General features: G+C 42.6%; 1 protein-coding gene across 4 annotated transcripts in view; it reads left to right on the top strand.

The window, feature by feature from the left end:
- The window catches only part of mib2 (MIB E3 ubiquitin protein ligase 2), a 46842-nt gene extending 26468 nt beyond the window's left edge, over nucleotides 1–20374 (top strand). For all 4 annotated transcript variants that reach the window (XM_070969423.1, XM_070969422.1, XM_070969421.1 and 1 more), the window contains 12 exons: nucleotides 78–182; nucleotides 836–998; nucleotides 1687–1820; nucleotides 3775–3923; nucleotides 4507–4663; nucleotides 5852–6006; nucleotides 13376–13502; nucleotides 13725–13985; nucleotides 16284–16462; nucleotides 16592–16785; nucleotides 17054–17119; nucleotides 17518–20374. In XM_070969423.1, coding sequence (XP_070825524.1) covers nucleotides 78–182; nucleotides 836–998; nucleotides 1687–1820; nucleotides 3775–3923; nucleotides 4507–4663; nucleotides 5852–6006; nucleotides 13376–13502; nucleotides 13725–13985; nucleotides 16284–16462; nucleotides 16592–16785; nucleotides 17054–17119; nucleotides 17518–17759 — 1932 coding nt within the window. In that variant the 3' untranslated portion in view covers nucleotides 17760–20374. The remainder of the gene's footprint in view (nucleotides 1–77; nucleotides 183–835; nucleotides 999–1686; nucleotides 1821–3774; nucleotides 3924–4506; nucleotides 4664–5851; nucleotides 6007–13375; nucleotides 13503–13724; nucleotides 13986–16283; nucleotides 16463–16591; nucleotides 16786–17053; nucleotides 17120–17517) is intronic.
- Nucleotides 20375–20892: the final 518 nt, after the last annotated feature.

Raw genomic sequence — 20892 nt, 5'->3', positions numbered from 1 at the left:
CATTATCATTATGTTTTCAGCTGATTTTAAGAGCCTCACAAATTAGATCACAATTTGTCTGTCCTTCTTTCTTCTAGGTGAACACTTTTGGAGTCGGCGAACTAGTGAGAGTATTGGAGGACATGGAGAGTGTGAAGAGACTGCAGGCTGGCCATGGAGAGTGGACAGACAGCATGACTCCTGTATGCTGATTTAGCCTGATAATTCAAACTCCTCGCAGTATTTTAGCTTTAGTTATTACAGATGACCAATACATCAGTGACTCGTGACTGAACTCAGACTTTAGCCTTTTGACTTGGAATGGCCAACCAATAATTTTCTGAAGAGAGAGGCAAAATTTTAAATGGCGTTAAATTTGGTGAAGGGTGCACAAGAACTTGTTTAGGACTTTGAGACTTCACTCTGGACTTATCCGAATGTGCGATTTGACTTGGAATTTCAGACTTGAGACTTGCAAAACCATGACAATGTCACCTCTGCCTCCTGGTACTTTCAGGTTACTCCCTGTCTGTGTGCATGATGTTAACCTACTAAAGCCTTTATTTGGCAGACGTCCCTCTGAATTAAGAGTGACCTACTTGTTGAAAATTGGGTGTAGGAGGATGTCAGGAAGTAATCAAGTTTAGAGCCTTTTCCACAAATGTGGCCTCGTTATAGACCTAAAATTTAAGAGGCACAGAAATTGGACCTGTAAATACCATGAATAGTTCCTGGTTTTTCCACTTTTTATCTCTTTATGTGTCTCTGTCAACCTTCTGCCTTGTCTTTTACCCTTCTAAAAGACCCTTCCTCACCCACCCATGGCATCCACCTTACTTACTGTTTTTTTTCACAGGTTCTTGGCCAGGTTGGGAAGGTGTTGAAAGTATATGCGGACGGTGACCTACGGGTGGCATTTGGAGGCCAGACGTGGACGTTCAACCCAGCGTGCCTCTCAGCCCAGCCCATAGAGGTGGATGCCAACCTCATGACAGTCGAAAACCCCAACGAATCTGGAAGTAAGGCCTCTGCCGGGACGAGGGGGCTTCACCTCTAACGCTCCAGCTCCAGCCTTTACCGTCTGCGTGCATTCATTTCTCCTCCCCCTGCCCTCATTCCAGCTCTGTCTCTGTCTCTGCCATGCATGCTTTCACATACAGGCTGCAACTGTGGCGTTCGTAGCCACAGTCACGGTCATTCCCTGTCTGTCTTTTTTCAGAAGTGTGTGTACCGGGTGTCATTTCTTGAAATGTTCTTCTCTATAGCATTTCACAGTCCTGCATGTTGACAGCGAGACGCTTTGGCAGCACAGCAGACATTTGTCCTCATGTCAGATGTTCTCAGCAGTCTCATAATCATGACAATCTATTCTATGCATGTGTTCACCTCAGGATGGGAAGTTGACAGTGGAGAGATGTGTGTGTGTGTGTGTCCATATGTGTGTTTCTGAATGTCTGTGTGGTCAGAGTTTACTACATGGAGGGACATTTTGACTCATTCCTGTGGTTTTCCATTGAGCTCAGCCATTAACCAGCGTGCATTTTGGCCCTCTGGAAGGCTTTCCGACACCATTTTTAATCATCTTGTTCACATTACACTGATGAGGCTAAATGAATAATTCTGTCTCTCTTGTCTGTCCCCTTTTCACAACCTTTTTCCTCTCCCTCTCCCCCACTCTCTCCTCTGTCTCTGTATGTCTCTGCTCAGGTACTGTCATCTCAGTGTTGGAGAAGCTGCTGTCTCAGTCCACAGAGCAGGACAATCCCAGCCGGCTGGTCATTGAGGCAGCACACGGCAGTGCCAGCAAAGTGCGGGAGTTGGTGCAGAAGTATCCTGACAAGGTTAGTGCAGCACTCCTTCTCTTTGCTGCAGTCCACTGCCCGTTCCAAGAGCTCTTTCCACCAGGACACCAAGACTGGGGGTGGGGAATTTAAGGGCCAGAGTGACTTAGTGAGACGGATAAGGCAAGGAACATGTTATACACTGGCATTTGCCTGTTTATCCAATGAAGTTGAACACTTTGATACTGCACTATCCAACACACTATCCACTATCCAACACTCTGTGCCATTATGCTACAGCACAGCAGCAAAACATTCTTCTTTCCACTCATCCTCATAAATTATTAAATTGATTCTCATAATTGAATTGACTTGTTTGGTTAAGACAGTGTCTGAGGGAGAGGTAGAGCAAGATCAGAGACATTTTAGAAATACTGCCACATAAAGAAGTAAAAATAATATGTCTCTATGTAAAAGAGGTTTTTAATCTCAGTCAGGCACTTCTGGTTAAATAATGTTCTGTTTTATGTCTTACTAGATGTAAATTTGAGAGTTTGGTTTCTCAAATCTGTTATTATTATGATATTAAATGGCACGTCTAGCACTGTGGAAATAGAAGTTATATTGACCTTAATTATTACTGGTGTAATTTATGTAAGGGATATCATTTAAACACATGCAACGTGAGTAATATGATCATACACCAAATATTCCAATTCATGAAATTGTGCCGTTCTCATCACAAATAGGTTTTCTGAGGCTTAAGGCAGATTTCAGTAGATCTTTGATGGAAACAGTTCTGGACTCTCTATTACTTGGTTTTATGGCAGAGGCCTGCAACCAAGAAAAGCTTTTGAAGCTGACATTTAATGATAAAGAATCCAAAAAATGGTCTGTATGTGTTTTTAGATGTTGTCCTCCTCTGTCATTCACACACACGAACATCTTATGGGGTACTCTTAATGACGAGAGTGTGAGAGGTGAAGAGATTAGAGGTCTGTGTTTTTGAGGAACAGAAGAAGCAGGCCTCTTGCGCTACATCCTGTACTTTTTCCTTTTTCTGGTATCAGTGTTTATTTGCTGTCGACCATTTCTTTTAAGATTTCAGCAGTAAGCAGTTTGTGCTACAGGAAGATATTGAGACATCAAAAACATATTTGTTACAATGATAATTGTTCCAAGTGGATGAAAATGAAAATGATTAACCCTCATTCACACTCACACACACGTAATCACCTGTAATCAAAGCTGGTGTTATACTTAAAGGAAGAATAATGTAGAACATAAAAACATAAAATCGCTTTTTACAGACTTTAAAGATAAACTTAACACTTTGTTTTAGCTTGAACATGTCTGTTTTTATAAATTTGCATGAAATGCATGAACCGCTGTATTGATGTTGCCTGGTAGTTTTGGGGAAAGAGTTTCCTCGATAGATTTTTCGTAACTTAGTAACTATGTAATTTACAAGCTAAAAAAAATTGGATTTTGTGTGAAGTTACTCTTTAACGTAACGCTGCTTTCCTAATGATTAAATCCTTGGTGGGTCTTCCATGTTCCATGTTGTTTTATAGTAATATGGTACATTTTCTGGCCTTAAAATGGAGAAGCTTTTTCTAGATACATGACTTCTATTGTGCTCAACCCACAATAAACCCACCCGCACACGTCGTAAGACAGCAGATACGATAATTGCCTTTACATACGATTCACTGTACATTTTAAAATGTATAATATAGTCTGAGATGTATTTTTTTCTAAAACAACATGAAGTAATAACTTGCTGCATTATTAAATCAAAGTATATGCAAAATACTTTCTTTCTTCTGCTCTTGACAACATTCTGCGCAGTGATGACTACACTGCTAATTAGGATTATGTCTCAGGTGTGTGACGAGCGTGGTTGTTGTCCATGCTCAGATTATTTCCTGCCAGTCTGTTTTCAGATTTGTGCTCGGTGTCCAGGCCGTTACCGTCTCCAATGAACTTTCAACCATGTTTGTGTTCCTGGCAGGTGGATATAAAGAACCAGGGTAAGACTGCACTGCAGGTCGCTGCTCACCAAGGCCACATGGAGGTGGTGAAGGCCCTACTGCAGGCCAATGGCTCCATTGAGATCAAGGATGAAGATGGAGACACAGCATTGCACTACACTGCCTTCGGGTGAGGATACACACAGACACAGTTCTCCTGCACACACGCATTTGAGTGTAGAAAAGGAGCAAAGATAATTCAGACACACACGCACACAACCACAGTGTGCCCTTTGTGGCTTAAGGAAAATCCGGAGACTGACGGTTATACAGGACAGCTCCCGTCTGTCTCTTTCCTTGTAATGTGATAATCCATTCACAGAAGTGACGCCTAATCAGTCAGCCACATCTCATCCTCTCACCACATTAACACATGCTCAGGAAATCAGCCTTTGACCAAATCTCTTTGAGAATGTATACTTGTTGAAAATAACTTTGTTTTACTGCTGGCCTGCAGCAGTGGGAAAAACCATGCTAACACAATGGCAGCCTTTAAAAAAGATGATACTTGTGTAACTTATCATGCAACCCTCGAGCGTTTGTGTGGCTCGCAGTAGGTTTTCAGAATAAGCATTTGAGCTTTTATATACTGGTTTGAGTTAACTTAATTGAAAGCACTGCTTGCACAGGTTGAATCACTCAACAGAAACAGATGACAATAAGGAGTAATCTGTGTGTGTGTCTTTTTCTGTTTATGTTTTCTTTCCCTTTAGTAATCAGGCAGAGATTGCACGGCTGCTTTTGAGCAAGGGGGCAAATGTCAACCTCCTGAACAACTCCATGTGCACAGCGCTCCACATTGCTGTCAACAAGGGCTTCACTGACGTAGTGCGAGTGTTGACTGAACATTCGGCTGATGTCAATCTTCAGGTGAGAGGACCTAGAATACCTAGGATAGAATGCCTAATACTACAGACTGTTTCTTAACTCCTCCATATTAGTTAAGTGCATTAATTGGCCTCGACTTATTCTGCTCTGTGACATAAAAAATAAGTGAAAACCAGCTCTATGCTAGCTGTGCAGTGTACAGTTGGCTTTGTTGTTCAACATGAAAGGATTAGCCAGTTGCTAACACTTGGCTCACAAGACACAGGGGTATGATAACAGACTAAGTTTATTTTGCCTGTTTTAAAGTCAAAGATGAATATGCTTTGCTTTAATGAAATCTATGCAAAAATCTTAAAATATATCATCTTTTTAATGCATCTCCAAGTAAATGACCCTTATCATGCGCCTGTCTGGCTCGGTCACTGGTCAGGACTGATAATAGAGTGAGCTCATGACTTAGCAAACAGTCAGTGACCACTGAGAGGACCATTGCGTGAGCACCTGGGTAGCCAGTAAGTGAGCTTCTCTGGCAATATCAGTCATTTGTTATTCACATGTCATCAGCAACTCACACACTGCCCTTTCAAGCAGTTGTAAACACAAATTCCAACATTTATGATATTTGACTGTGACCCTGCTTCACTTCAGCCCTCAGCCTCATTAAGGCAATTTAGTGTCTCTTTTAGGGCATTTTCCAGACTGTCTAACATGCCTGCAACCAGGCCCGGAATTCACTAACTGCATATATTTTCTGCTTGAGTAGAGTCGCTACGCGGCTAAAAACATGGAGTAGCACCCCAGAGTTTGTTTTTGTTTGTGCCACATACAATCAAAATGTACTACAGCATCCATCACACCACAAATATAGACCCAAAATGAGTTTACATGGTCTTTCAGGATTACAACAAATTCTAGTAAACAAATCAGGTCATGGTTGCAGATTGACAACTTCTTTTACAGATGATGCTATAACTCATATATACTGTATATGAATCATATATGTATATATAATAGATATTCAGCTTTTATTGATGCTGTTCTGAAAACAAAGTTGAATTCCCTGGTCCCCTCTACTAAGACACTGCGATTCATACATTCACCATCATCACACATTTTGCTGTGTCATGTCTCAACAGGCCTAAAGAAAAGGCCCAAAAAACCAGCAGAACTGGTTTAGCTCCAACATGTGCAACAGCTTCACTCACTGTGCTGCTTTCCTCCCACGAGCAGGATTCATATGGGGACACCCCGCTCCATGACGCCATCGCTAAAGATTTCCGCAATATCATCGAGATCCTGGTCGTTGTGCCCAACATTGACTTCACCCAGCAGAACCACCGAGGCTTCAACCTGCTGCACCATGCTGCCCTCAAAGGAAACAAACTGTGAGTACAGATCATACCCAAAACTTTCTGCGAGTACTTTTAAAGCTTCAATGAGTCATATTATAAGAAGTGAAATTAGATATTAAAATTCATGGTAAAGTGTATTGTCTTTTTCAACAGAAGTTGAATATAGTTGGGGTTTTCTTGGAGTCTAGTGAGATTAGTAGAAATGCAAGTTATGGCTCTATTGTAATGGCTCAGCCTTGCTGGCTGCCACTTGGGATTGAGCTTCAAAAAACATTCCACGTGTGACTTAACTATAATTACATATTGGTTAATAATGGGAATAATTGTAAATATGGTCAATAATGGCCCAGGTAGGGACAAGTCAGCACTGAATTGGAGTGATCCAATTTTATTTTAGTTTTGGAGTATTCAATTAGACAATCAAGATCATCAGTGTTATTTCAAATACATACTTAACCACAGAAATTTGGACAGTCTCCTCTAATGTGAGCTTGTTAACCACTCAGCATGGACACACACTCTTAAACTCACACCCAAATGTAGTATGTGTGCACCAAATACATCCGAGTGCTTGTCAGCAGTGTGCCATGTGTGTTATTTTCTGTCTTCCCAGTTGTTTTCAGTTCTTGGTCGTTTAAATGCCTGCATCTGATGTGAGCAGTGGAAATGATGGTTATGGGCGTATATGTGTGGGAATCTCTCCTGTGGGTTCAAATGAGGTCCCAAAGGTCATCTCTCAGCACTATTTGTTATAGATACAGAGCTCATCTCCCACACAGCTTCTGCTCCCGTCAGCAGGCTGGCAGTCAATATCAGGCAAAAATGCAACACTTACTTTTGCATCTTGTTTTCCTGCAGATTGACGGGTCCTCCACATTTTTCAGAGTCCACATTTGGTGTAGTCATTTTTCAGCAATGCAGAGCCTGGGATTCATGAGTGGACAGAAATTCCAAAAATACAAACAAACTGTGAGCAGTGCACCAGATAGTGTTTCCCAGGAAAGATCTACTGAGCTGGCTTTCATGATTGGCTGTCGATTGTGTCACTGCTGTGTCACAGTGCTTATTGAGAGTAGAAGGAAAACATTTTTATACCAAAGTATTTGACTTGATTCCTCTCGAAATGGCTCCCTGTATTATATTCCTCTCAGTGACACCAATAGGGAGCTGGTGAAAGATCAGCTCAGCCATTTCACTCTACACCGAGGTGCTTGAGGCCAAACATCACGGCCGCCTCGCTGACACCTGTCACAAAGCCTCCATTGTTTTCTGACTGTGTTGGTTTTAGGCTGGTTGACACTGGAGGTGCTTAATCATGAGCTGAGCCTTGACGGCGCACTGACCAGGCAGGCAGAGGCGCAGTGCATAACTGAATGTTCTCACGACGATACAGTTTCATCCCTCAAACACCACTCTTTATTTTTGGTGTGCCAGTGTCCTCCTCTGTCCGTGTTGCATCACACCAGCTCCCACACACCGCAAATAGCCTGGAAATGTAGAGGCAACACACCAAAAGAGAATGGTTTCCTGTTAAAAGTTAGTATAGTTCCCAGTAGTACTCTCAATTTATTTGATTTAAAATGATGTTATTGATACATTTAAAGTCTAAATGTTATGTATTAGTGCTATGCACATTTGAATATTTAAGAATATGAATAAATATTAATTATGGCTGCAGGTAACAATTCTCTTCGCGATCGATTATTTTCTTCAGAATCATTTTGTCGGTAAAAAGTAAAAAGCAATCACTCTTTGTTTGCTGTAAATGTCTCTTTTTTTTCTATAATACTTAATATGTGTGGCAATAATGTCATTCTAACAAAGGTCTCACTGAATTTCTTTGTACACATAACAATGAAGATGTTCATACAGATGATTGGAAAAATCACATGTATCAACATTATGTGCCTTTTTTATGTGTGTTAAAAAAAAAAGTTATTTATTTATTTGTTATTTTTGGAATTTGAAATCTGTCGTTGCCATCACAAAGGTTGTCATGGTGATGTAACCGTGAGAATCTTGCCTTAACCTCCATTAGCAGCTCTGCACTCACTAGATTAAAACCAGATAAACAGACGCCATGGTCAGCAGATTTCCCTGAAAGAGACATTGCAGAAGTCCTTTTTTTCTTTCCGTCTTTTAACTACTGCAAGTTACTAACTGCTCTGTAGATTTACAGACCAGCACAGATGAAGGGACAAGGAGACGGATTCCACAATTTCTCAGAAGACCTTGCCCGCTGGAGGTTGCGGGTATTTCTCGAAAGAACATTTCCTCTCCCACGTAATGTTGAGGATGTCGCTCCAGTTGCTGAAGCAGATGTGGGAATAGACCTGCCCATTCAGCAGGAAGACCCACAGCTTGATCAATCCTGGCGAAGGCCTCGGGAAGAGGATGATGAGAGCAGCAGCAAAAGATTCAGGTGGTGGGATGAATTCGCCAACACTGACTCAGATGACGGCTCTGATGGTGATGTCAGCTGCATTGAGGACAGTGATAGGGATGATGTGGCCATTGAAGAAGAGGAGGAAGACACACTTCCTCAAGCCTCCAGAAAGAAAGAAAGAGAAGAGGAAGAGGAGGAAGAAGGCGAAAGCAGTGCCAGAAGACAGACAGTTACACCATCAATTGCTGTGTGAGACTGTCACACCTCCTCTTCCTCACCCACACAACATCACTGCCACCCAACACCATCAGCTTCACCTCCACAGCAGGGGTGTACGCAGAAAGACAGAACGTCTTCAGTCATCACCAGCAGCAGGAGAATCCATGTTTGAGGAGGCCCTCCTAAGGTTTCATCATCAAAGAGAGTTTTTCCTTGTTCTCAGAGAGGGTCTAAAGTTTGAGTGAGTGTCCCTTCTATCCAGTGAGGACACTGAAGACCTCAATAGACTAAATAAACAGAGATATAAAATTTAGTTTGGCAGGGTGAGTCATTGCCTTTGGTTGAAGAAACCAGAAAAAAAGAAAAGAAAAAAAAAGTGCTATGCACATTATAGAGGACTCAAAGCAGCCTCTGCAGTTGTGCAGTTTGTCTTTAGATACGAAGATTTGAAAAACGAATAAGACAGGAAGTATCCTCAGAGGTCTGAGTGATGGCGTTCTTTACTTCCGCCTGACCGTTATGAGGTTCCTGCTTCTTTGCTCCAAGGCTTTTACGACCTTATATGAACTTTCCTTCCTAAATTATAACAAAACCATATAATTGACCTTGGCTCTTTTTAAAGAAGTGCCATGAAGGAAAGGAAGCGAGAATGAGAAACACCAGCTTCACCAAAAATTTCCTCCCTGAAGCGATGCCACTTCGTTCAAGGTTTCGCTTACAGATTTTTAGAGTGTATTTTTGTGTCATTTTATGGATAATATCTTGTAAATCTAAATACCAAAGAGTGGGAGCCCTGTTATTGTCATTAGTAAAGATTTTCAGGCTGTGATTAGAATACCATAGCTTGGTCCTCAGACTCTCCACTATGTACTTATGACAGTCTGTCTGTGTCAAATACTAAACCAGTCAGAAAAGAGCATAAGTCAGTCCGTTTCTCTCATTAAAGGGAAACATTGAAGTGCAAAATTCTCAATTCCCAACCTCACCTCAGAGTGACCCATAGTTCCTCCCCCCCCCCCCCCCCCCCCCAGCTCATATTGTCTGCACCTTTAAGGACAGTCCTGTACATGAGTGCAATATGGGGAAAATACTGTCTGCAAGCAGTGAGAGAGGAAAAAAGAAGTGGAGTGGAGACTGCAGCAGACAGTCATTAAATAAAATGTCCAATCTGTTCTGGCAAGTGTCATATGTGCAGTGCTGGGAGTTTAGGCTGCACTCCCCAGCATTCATTTAGCCTGACATCGGCCGCTGTGCCAGAAGGAGAGACGCAGGATTTACAGTGTTCGGGATTAGCTCGCTTCACCAGTTCCTTCATATATCACCAGCTGGCCTACACAACATTGATACAGCCCAGGTGTGTTTGTTCTGGCTTCAGTGCAAAGTGGAATATACAGCTTGAATGTGTGCAGGCGTTAGATTGAGCGTAAACGCATCTCATCACAGTTTATCTCCTGTTTGAGATGACATTAATCATTGTGGAGTAAATTCATAGAATCCACTGGAGTTTATTCCAGAGTACTGCATGATCTGTACCTCTGCGTGGGATTTTCCCCGTGTTCAGCTGATGATGGCTTTATTGTCCTCAGCTTTAGCAGTAAAGATCATCCATAAACCTTTTTTTTTGTCTGTTTCGACTGTTGAAACGTTCCTACGAGCAGCTGTGGCCCTCTGTTGTCTTTTTTTTTGTGACAGAAAGATGAGAATGTTTTGTTTGTTAGAGTATTTATTTATTGTGAGGAAATGGAAAAAGAGGGCTAGAGTTCACAAACAGTCCTGGGAAAGAAAAGAAACACGGCAAGCGGCCAGATTTCCTGTGGAATTTTCATCTCGACAGAAAAGGCAAATGGATGCACAGGATGGTTTGTCTGTTTACTGTATTCCTTGAAAAGAAAGAATACTTGGCTGGATTTCTTCCCTCTTTCCTGTAATCTCACCTCCTCAAAACTCCCTTGTTTTCTCCTCACTTTCACCAGAATAATTTTGTTTCCCAGCAGTTTCTCCTGCTCTTCCAGCCTCTCCTTGTCTTACTCCCGTCTTTCTGAATTTACATTCTGCTTTTGGACAATATAATGTCAACTGTCTGGCACACACCAGATTTCACAGCATACTCATATTCATAGCTAATTGTACATGAAATCAAAACCCTTTATTTTCATAGCTTTTGTCTTTTCCACAGTCAAATAATTAGTGCTCATTGTACGTTCCCTCTGCTTTTATCAAGCTTTGATCGAGAAGCAAGTCGCAAACAAGCATGATGCAAACTCCCAAAAATAACCAAATGATGACTTCAGTCTCCAGAAAAGTCATCACCAGCGTGCCCTCGAGCTGATGCCCTCTAGCTGTTGTGTGTGAAGGCATGTTTGTGCAAAACTGCCCAGAAATGTCAGCCCAAGTCTGAATATTCATGAACACACAGGAGTAACGATTATGGAAATAACACAGAGAAATGAGGGGTAGTGGGCTCAGCTCATACGGCTGTCTCTGCTTCAGATATGCAAGGGTGAGCTCTTTAGCCAACGACGGTGCTCTTGAGGCGACTCAACAGCAAGAACGATATTTCCCTCCATCAATACCGTCACAACACACGCACACAGAGAGAGAGAGAGAGAGAGAGAGAGAGAGAGAGAGAGAGAGAGAGAGAGAGAGAGAGAGAGAGAGAGAGAGAGAGAGAGAGAGAGAGAGAGAGAGAGAGAGAGAGAGAGAGAGAGAGAGAGAGAGAGAGAGAGAGAGAGAGAGAGAGCTGCATTGCAGGTAGCAGTGACCTCCAGCACAGTGTCTTCCCAACAGCCTTCATCCTCAGTGATCACCTCCCAGAGGAGATCCTGGCCATATTCGCTCTCCATGTGACAAAGCAGCCTGTGCTGTCATTGGTGCAGACCTCAGTAATGCATGTGAAATGCATCAGCAGTGTGCTGCTAATGAGCCTGTAAATGTTGTAATTTGTTAATGATCGTGATTAAAGTTGCATTAAAACTGTCCCTCTCCACACTGATGCAAATATAATGGCATTTCTCATATTCCCTCAGCAGCACTGGGAGCATTTATACAGCGTAATACAGGACAGGTGACACTTCCTGTATGCATTATTCAAGAGAGTCTGTGATTAAGTTTCTGTTTCTGTCCATCGTAGTACACTGACGTAGTCATGCTTCAGAAATTATCCTTTAAGTGACAAATTTACTGTTTTGATTGTGCTTTAAAAAAAAAAAAAAAAAAAATTAGTTAGAGAGGAACCCATTGTTAAACATTTAAAGCTTCAGCTATTGGTATGCAAAAATTATGTCTTGGGTATAGAAAGCATGCCAGGGGAGACATAAGAACACAAATTAGGACACACATGCATACCATATATTGTACATAGCTTAAATACTTTTATTTGCTGGAAGAACAGTTCCAAATTGGTGCTCGGTAGAGAGACTTTCTCTACAAATTATGCAATGAAACAATCCTAAGTCTAAGGAAAAATGTCTCACAAGTTAAAATGTATTTTTAATTAACATTTTAACATCAGTCATCTGTCTCCCAGCTGTAAAGTTTTCTAAATACAAGTACCTCATGACGAACTACAGTATGACGGAGCTTTGACTGTATTTTTGGATGATATCACATTTATTACTCATTAGTGTAAAATTGAATGCATTCTATAAATGTTCTGGTCCATTTCTGTATGCTAGTTGCTGAACAATATATTAGAATCCTTCAGTTTTTGTTGTTATTAATCAGGGTTAATGAGAAGCCGTCTGTCTGCTCACCAGCCTCAGTGTCGACATCATCAACACCAGTGTTTCAATCGGTGAAATCCAGCAGAGCTAACATTAAAATTAGCCTGACATCCATAGACAGGTTGGGTCACATTGCACCCAGGCCTCAACGGCCATTTTCCTGGGTGGTGCTCGCTTAGGCTGTCGGCTTCAATTTCACACGTCGTAAAGCACGCTGAGCTTCGGAGCGGAGGACGTGTAGCCCAGCCTTACACTGCAGCATCAGCCTGCATGAAACACAAAAAGTTCTAATGGTCTCACTTCAATGAATGTGCTCTCATCCTTCAGGCAGAGTAAACTTTGTTAACCCTCACCCTCCTTCCAGATAACACAGACAGATGCCTCAAGTTTTTGACCTTGAAAGATTTGAGGATTGAGTGTCCTCAGTCGTGTCGGATGTCGAGCTGTGAGGTGTCGATGGCAGTGTTTGGTATATTCTGTCGATGCTGTAGCACACTGGCTGAATATTGAATATGATGGAAAACTACAAGGCTACTAGAGATCTAATGTTATTAAAGGCCTGAGGTGGAGGAGTATTAAAGTATTAAAAAACCATCAGGAGGTCAGCTGGCTGTGTTTAGTGAGAAGTGGCTGCCTGTTGGGCCTCACTGTTTTCTTGTTGGATCGGCTTGTTAGCAGCTCTGCACCACCTGCGTCTCTGTCCAAGCTTGTGTCAAGTGCACTGTGGCACAGGATAAAATGAGCTTGAGAGGTTCATGCTTAGGGCATGTTGCACAGTCTGCAGTGTTGTTCTAGATGCCACTGTGTCTGATCAGGCTCAGGCCACTTTCATACCACTAGATGTAGATATGGGTGTCTAACTGGCATCAGCAGCCAGTATCTGAATCCTTCTTAATACTGCTGGCCAGTCTGTAGTTCTTTCTAGTAATGACAAACCTCAGCAGTGTACAAAAGGTGAGAGATGGTAAAAAGCACTGAGGGCAGCTATTACAGATGTAACTGTTCTTGATTTAAGCCATGCGGAGTGTTGAGCACTCTGCCTAATAGAGCATTGTGTTGTTTGTCCTGGCGGCAGGGCCACAGAGAAGATCTTGGCCCGAGCGCGGCAGCTGGTGGACGTTAAGAAGGAGGACGGCTTCTCCGCGCTGCACCTGGCCTCCCTCAACAACCACCACGATGTGGCTGAGATCCTTGTTAAGGAGGTGAGCTGAACACTGGAGCAAAACAGAGTCCTTTAAAACTCTGTTCATATATCTTTACTGCTGCTCTTTAATTTCAAGATTGATTTTGACTTGGAACACCAGTTTGCAGCGCAGAATGCACACACCATGTTTTTATACATTTGATTAAAAATGTAATGAAATTTGATTTTCTGTTTCTTGGAGAGAAAATGTAACTTTTTAAATCAAATTCCTCTTCCACAGGGTCGCTGCGACATCAATATCCGCAACAACCGGAACCAGACGCCGCTGCAGCTGGCGGTGACGCAGGGCCACACTGACCTGGTGCAGCTGCTGGTGGCCGAGGGTGCCAACGTCAACATGGAGGACGAGGACGGCGACACGGCCATGCACGTGGCCCTCCTCCGCCCACAGCTGGCCAACGTTATGCTCAGCCCCGCCGTGGGAACCAGCAGCACCGAGGAGAGCGGCGAGGGTTGCACCTCCACATCGCTCTACTGCAGGGTGAGAGCTGACAGAGAGCGAGGAAGCGTGCTGTTCACATTGCTTTATTCATTCACTCAGGATTCTTAACTGATTTTATTCTTGACATAAATAATGAGAAGGAGTTACAGTGTGACTACAATGAGACTGAATGAGCTGAAGAGAGACAACTCAGCTTTAAAAAGATGTGACCGCAGGAAGAATAAGGGGCTAAATAAAGACTGAAGAGATGGTGACCAAGGAGACAATAAATAAAGGACTAGTGGAACAATATGAGAACATTCAAAGAGGAGTAAATATAGGCTGAATGAGAGGTAAATAGTCTCTTAAAGGCGGGTAGATGAAGACTGAAGATGGGGAAAAAATGATTAATGCAGTCTTGAGGAGGTAAAAACAGAGCAGGGGTAAATAAAGATGTGAAGGATAAGAACATACTCAATATTGAAGCAGGGAGGGAACGGTAAACAAAAACAGAAGGAATGTAAAGATGTTTGTCTGTAGTCTCAGGGGTTAATCCCAGATAAAGCAGTTAGTTGGCTTTGCCAGGTAAATGACGAGAAGAGAAAGGAAGTCATGCGGGATGACTTTAAGGAGAGGGTTAAGTGAAGAGAAACACACTTCTTGTGTAAACAGGCCAAGAGAGAGGGGTTAACTGAGGAGAAAGTAATCAGATAGGGGTGCACTGGAGTGGTGCTGTGCGAAAGTTAAAACAGACATTACCACAGTTTGTTGTTCCTGGAGAAAAACAGCATTTGCAGTTTTAATTCAACATTCAGGATTTATTTCCTGAGAAATAAAAATGTCTGACTTTAATCTCATATCGCTCTCTTGCTTTAAGAGAAAGTGCTGGCAAGAGATGTAGAACGATGGTGTAATGAAGTGCTGATGGGAAAGAGGAAGTGCTGAAGGATTGAGACGTGAAGAGGACCCACTTAGTATAGTAATATAGATTTGGCAAAGAGGGAGCTCTAGTTAAGATGCCTGTTACAAATTTAGGAGTGCAGTGTAAACACACCATGTCATCTCTCCCCAGAGGACCCTGGATAGGATCACACTCCATCAATCCAATGAATCTAAAAGAAGTCATGTGGTATTATTAATCCTCTGAGGAGCAGATAATACTGACTGAAACCTCAGGCCTCCCTCTAGTATGTCTAACCTTAATGTGACGCTTTGACATTTTGAATAGTCTGTTTTTCTTTGTAAAGTCACGTTGTGCACGGAAGATCCTGTGAATCACGGCTGCAGTCAAGAACAGTGACCTATGGAAATGTTTAGATTCATCATGGCAAGCAAGGATAATGCTACTGCTAGCAGAAAGACAGTTAAGCTCATCAAGCTCACTGGAGTTTCGTAACATTAAGCCAGTTGTCCTCTTGGAAGCAGCCCAACAAGCTGTAAACACAACACTGACATGTCACGTTGTTATGGTGCTAGAGATGTGCTCCAGGGGACCCAATAAATGTATTATTCCCTCTTGTTTTTGCTCTGATTTGGTCTCCACCAATATGTGGATCTTTAGCTGCTAAATGCTCTGTTACATTTGCCGGCTATTTGCTAACTGTGTCTGTCTGCGTACAGTGGCTGTGTCGAAGCTTTTCTCACTGAAAATGTTTACCTGCTGCGTCAGAGTTGGGTGATAATTCTCTGTGGATTCTTCACTAGAGCGAAACCTCTCACATTGTACATGGCAATGAAACCAAGAGTTAATAAAGATATTGATTGAGCAGCTTTCAGCACTTGCTGAAGGAGCTGTTCACCAGACGTTAACATTGTAGCTCTATCCATCAAAAGTGTCTCTTTTAATCTCCTTCATGCTTTTCTGTAAGAGACCTTGACTCCGTGCTTTGTGCAGCGCTTTTTAGATGAGCACTTATCCCACCGTTACATGAAGTGGTGTTGATATCATTGCGCCGATGAAGAACGTGCTTTCTAGTCTACTTGACCGCAAACACTGCAGCTCAACTCAGCATCCTGGACACCTGCCAAGACAACACACACAGACACATGAAGGTGGCTGGACTTCAGTGCTCAGGCCTGTTTTGGCTCCTGTCAGCAGATGAGTTATTGGTGGAGCTCTACAGTGCTGATTGGTTTTGGGTCTGTGTATCAGCCTTAGCTGGAATAATCTGGCTTTGTTTCAATTACCTGCGTCCTTGACTAAGTTCTACCATTTCCACATGATCAGTTCTTAGCCTTCTCATTAGGGGGGTATGTTTGTAGAACATCTCAAAATCCAGCTTGTTTTAACTCCAACATGTTCTCCCTTCCTCTGTCTTTCCCATCCCCTCTTCCCATCATCGTCATGTGTATCCACAGCTGAACGCTTCAGGTCTTCTTGGGAATACCGAGCTGAGTGTCGGCGCGGCCATCGCTTGTTTTCTAGCACAGGAGGGGGCTGACATCAATTATGCCAACCACAAAGGCAAGAGTCCCCTGGACCTGGTGGCAGACAGCACCATGCTGCAGCTCATCAAGAGCTTCTCTGAGAAACACAGGTAGATTTCTGCATGAGCTGTGCTAGAATTTAAAGATGGACAGAAATCAGCTACCACAGAAAAAAAAAGAAAATTGAAAAGTTGAAAAAGATGCACTCTGCGTTCTAATAGCTGTGTGTTGTCTGTCAGGTTGCAGCGTCTGCAGGCCATCACATGTGGACAGGGTCTGAGCAGCGCCAGCCTGCGGCGGGTCCACACCACGCCCAACACCATGACCAACCTGGTTCTTCCTACACCGCCGGGGCCCAGCGAATGCCTCATCTGCTCCGAGCTGGCTCTGCTGGTTCTCTTCTGCCCCTGCCAGCACAGCGTGGCCTGTGAAGGTGGGTGGAGGCCGGAGTTAGTGGAGGGCTCTGCGATGGCCATCAAGAGAGGGAATTGATGAAACCAGTGGCAGCAAAAGACCGGACATAGAATAGAATAGAAATCATGTGTACTGAAGCCGTTAAACTGTATTACCAGCGTATTTATCAGTTTATGTGTAATTCATGGACACACCTTGGGAGCAGTTACATGTTTAGCATACACTGTGACTGTGAGTCCCGACTTCGTTCTATCTATTAAAATCTGATCTTGTCCTCATCTGAACAGAGTGTGCCCATCGAATGAAGAAATGCATCAAATGTCAAGTCACAATCACCAAGAAAATTAGACAAGGTAAGAAGAGTCCTCTTTCTTTTTGTATATTTTCCTGTTTGGGACAAAAATCTTCCTTTGTCCAACTTGTATTGAATTCTAATGAGAAACCAGTTTTACATTTTGCTTCCAGTGCTGTGACTGATGCTGCCCTAATGTTTATTCATGAGTTTCTTTAATGATTTTAAAGTCACGTATGCACATAAGCGCCTCCATATCGGCCGCAGTTACATATTTTGAGTCAAGCTGTGTGCGTGGTCAGCTGCTTTGGTGCACAGCCTTATTATCTTTGAACCAGCACAACAGCCTTCATTATTCTCTTAAACATCACGAAACAACAACCTACGGTTATTGTCTAAGTTGATGGACTCAGTTCCTCATGGCTTCGACATCATTCCCGTTGTGATCCCCCTACGCAGACCAAACAGAAGTGGACTGCAGCCCCGGCACTGAGAACTCGGAGCAGCACAACCTGCTGGAGCAGCTGCAGTCTCGCTACCGCCAGATGGAGGAGCGCATCACCTGCCCCATCTGCATCGACAACCACATCAAGCTGGTCTTCCAGTGTGGACACGCCTCCTGCATCGACTGCAGCGCCGCGCTCAAGACCTGCCCGATCTGCCGGCAGACCATCCGCGAGCGGATCCAGTTATTCGTCTGAACTTCTCCATCCTCTCAGCTCTTAATGACCCAAAGAGGATGTCGGAGGGGGCTGGAGAGAAGTGGGGGTGAGAGAGGTCAGCTGTTGTCTTTGAAGACCCAGTGACCTCTATCTGCCCATCGCACCTTCCTGCTCAACCCCCCCCCAGTGATCAAATACATACTCAGCCCATAGGTTGCTTTACTATAAGACGCTGTGTTACATCGCTGAGTCCTCTGTTTGTTACACTTTGAGTAGTTCCCCTCCTGAGCAGGAACACGTTGAGAAGTTTAACTTAATTTCAGCGTCAGAACTGATGTTCCGCCGAGCTTGACGGGAAGCAGACGAGGTTGTGAGGTGGTGCTGCCGCTTTGAATACTCTGATTGGTAATCTGGAAACAAAAGGTTCCCCGCCTCTTCTTGTCCTCACTCCCACCCACCCTCCACCTCCTGTAATCTGTCCTACCTTTGCTGCTTTAAGTGGATGTCTGTTACCCATCATCCTCTCTGGCTTTCTGGCCTCCTCTGTTTACAAGGCTGCAGAGAATCAGCCCCCGTCTTCTGGCCCCTCAGCCTGTCCTGTGAATTATGTTTGCTCTCATTTCTACCAATCTCTTAATAATCAGTGTTAGTCTCTGCAGAGGGAGTTGGTATATCTAAAGGCTCTCTATATAGTCCCCAACCACTCGCCTGTATGCAAGGGGAAATACACAATATATATGCATGAATATATGCATATTGTAAGGCTGAAAATGACTGTGTTGTCATGAGTGATTTGTTGTTGTTGTTGTTGTTTTATTTCTCTCTGGTTACATTTGTGGATTTTTAATGTACCGATAAGTACAGATTTTTATTTATGTGTGAAAGGTGGTATTACTTAGTAATGTCCTTTTTTCAGTTGGTGTTTGCTTGGCAAAAATGTTTTTGTTTCTACTGAAATTCACCCCAAGCCTATGTCCTCTACTCAGGGTATCAGATCATTGATAGCACTTGTGATATCCAGAAAACATTTAAGACCCCCCCCCCCCCCCCCAAAAAAAACAAAAAAAAAACAAAACACACACACACCATTACAGAACTACAGTGTATCAGATTATTTTAGTGGAGGGAAAGAAAAGGTCATTAATAACCAGTCATTAAGTTGCGCATAGTGACACAATAATGCAGAAGAAACACTCAATTCACTTTAATAACGCTCAAGTTATCATCGTCATTAGCGAAATGAATGTTTGCAGAAGAGTTCCTGCAACAAAACTCACATTTTCTTCCAAAAAACGCTGATAAAAACGAACAAACAAAAAATGTCGACGAAGCATCCCAGAAGCAGCAGTTAGCTTTTATCTCTGTGTTTGGACAGAAAGCGTCGCGTTGGTCTGCCTGTTTGTGTCTGAAGACCACAGTCTGTCCGTCGTCTGGCTGGTGTGGAGACGCCGGCGAGCAGCGTGTTCGCAGCTTAAAGGAGGAGACTTGTGTTTTGTGATTTATCCACCAGATGTAAGATATAGAATCAGAAGGGCGAACATGACACAGTTTCGTTGCACCTCTTGTTCCACGTCTACCTTCCTAGTCGAGTCGTGTCGTGTCAGAAAAACCCTCTTTCTCCTCTGGAGTTCTGGATTGTACATCATCTTCATCCTCTAATGTTTTGGTGTGTTTTCTTGAAGGGCTTATGCATATGAGAAAAAAAATCGTATCTATTTTAATCTTTATTTAATTTTTATTTTCTATAATAAACTTCCAGAGACAGGAGGGGTTTTTTTGTCTCCCAAATTTTGGGAGAGCCAATGTTAAAGATGTACATTTGAATGTCGGGGGGGAAAAAATGTATCCTGTCTCACTCTGCCTTTTTTATGTGTAAAGAAAAAAAGATGTAAGAGAAGGAGCTGGAGAGACTTTGACGAGTATACCGAGAGGTTTACTTTGAGGAAAGAACTTTTACATCAGTGCCAAATCGCATGAGGATGTGCATGGGCATGCACGCCCGAATTTATCTAGGCGCACTATGCTAAACCCCTCCAAGCTCAAGCGAGGGTTCAATTATTCCAGCAGTGTGACGTAAACTAAAAGCAAACTTTAAATGTTTTATTTAGTTCCAAATCAGAAGTGTTATCTCAGCACATTCAGTTGCTGGTGTTAGAAGTTGAGCTAATGGTCTTAGCCTCCTAACTTTAGCTGTAATGCTCTGAACCTCCTCATGTTCAAGTGATGCAACACTCACTTCAAAAAATATTAACAGTCCCATATTTGGAGCTTTTTACAAGTATATATATTTATATTTTGTGAGACATTATCAATCAAGGGACAAGTTTCTTACAGAAATTTAGACATTTTAAGGATTGTCCGTTGGTGTTTTTAGTTGAAGGTGTTACAGGCAAAGGCAATAATGTTTCCGAAAAAGGGGAAAGATGTTTTAGTTCTTTCTTTTTCTCCCCCTTAAGGAGGTGGCTGTGAGGGCGGGAAACAGTTTATGTATAAAAACACTATTAAAGCAGCAAGTGTTACTATTGGTGTTTGTACAGTTCAGCTCTTGGAGTTCTGATGTTGGCCTTACTGTCCATTCCTCCTCTGTTGATGTTTTTTCAGTTGTATTCTGTACAAAAATATTTTGCAATAAATATGGAACTGTTTTCTAAGGACTTGCTGTTGAGGGTTTTTGTTTTTCATTATTTTTTTCAGGATGTTCTGAAGTGAAATTTTTAAGTTGTCTCAAAAATTCATCCCAACTGCAGACGAGTGAAATAATGAATGGAAAATCCTCGTCACTGAGAGGAGACTATGAAGACATCAGGTAGCTTCTGTCTCACTATTATTCAAGTTCACATTATTAAAAGTGTCAAGATTGAGTCTTGATTTGCAGCGTCACCCCCGAAATGAAGAGGATAAACCTGCTGGGATTTGTTGCTTCTTCCACCGAGTTTCACAAGAAAAGTGCCGTCGTCCTGTCTGTCCTGTAAGATGAACAAGCAGAGTTCTGACCTGGTAGCTGGAGAAGAATCCTGTAATAGTACATTGGTCTCATTTATTTCTAAATGTATCTCCCAAAAATCAATGTGGAAATCACTGGTGTAACATTTATTTTTATAAAAATCCAACTATATCCAGCTTGAGTTAAGCTTTCCTGGCTCAAATTCTGGTGAAAGTAAAAACAAAATGA

The sequence above is a fragment of the Chaetodon trifascialis genome, chromosome 8 (genome assembly GCF_039877785.1).
Source record: "Chaetodon trifascialis isolate fChaTrf1 chromosome 8, fChaTrf1.hap1, whole genome shotgun sequence".
In the NCBI taxonomy this organism is placed as follows: domain Eukaryota; kingdom Metazoa; phylum Chordata; class Actinopteri; order Chaetodontiformes; family Chaetodontidae; genus Chaetodon; species Chaetodon trifascialis.
The sequence above is the reverse complement of the archived record's forward strand: the minus strand, read 5'-3'. Positions and strand labels throughout refer to the sequence as shown.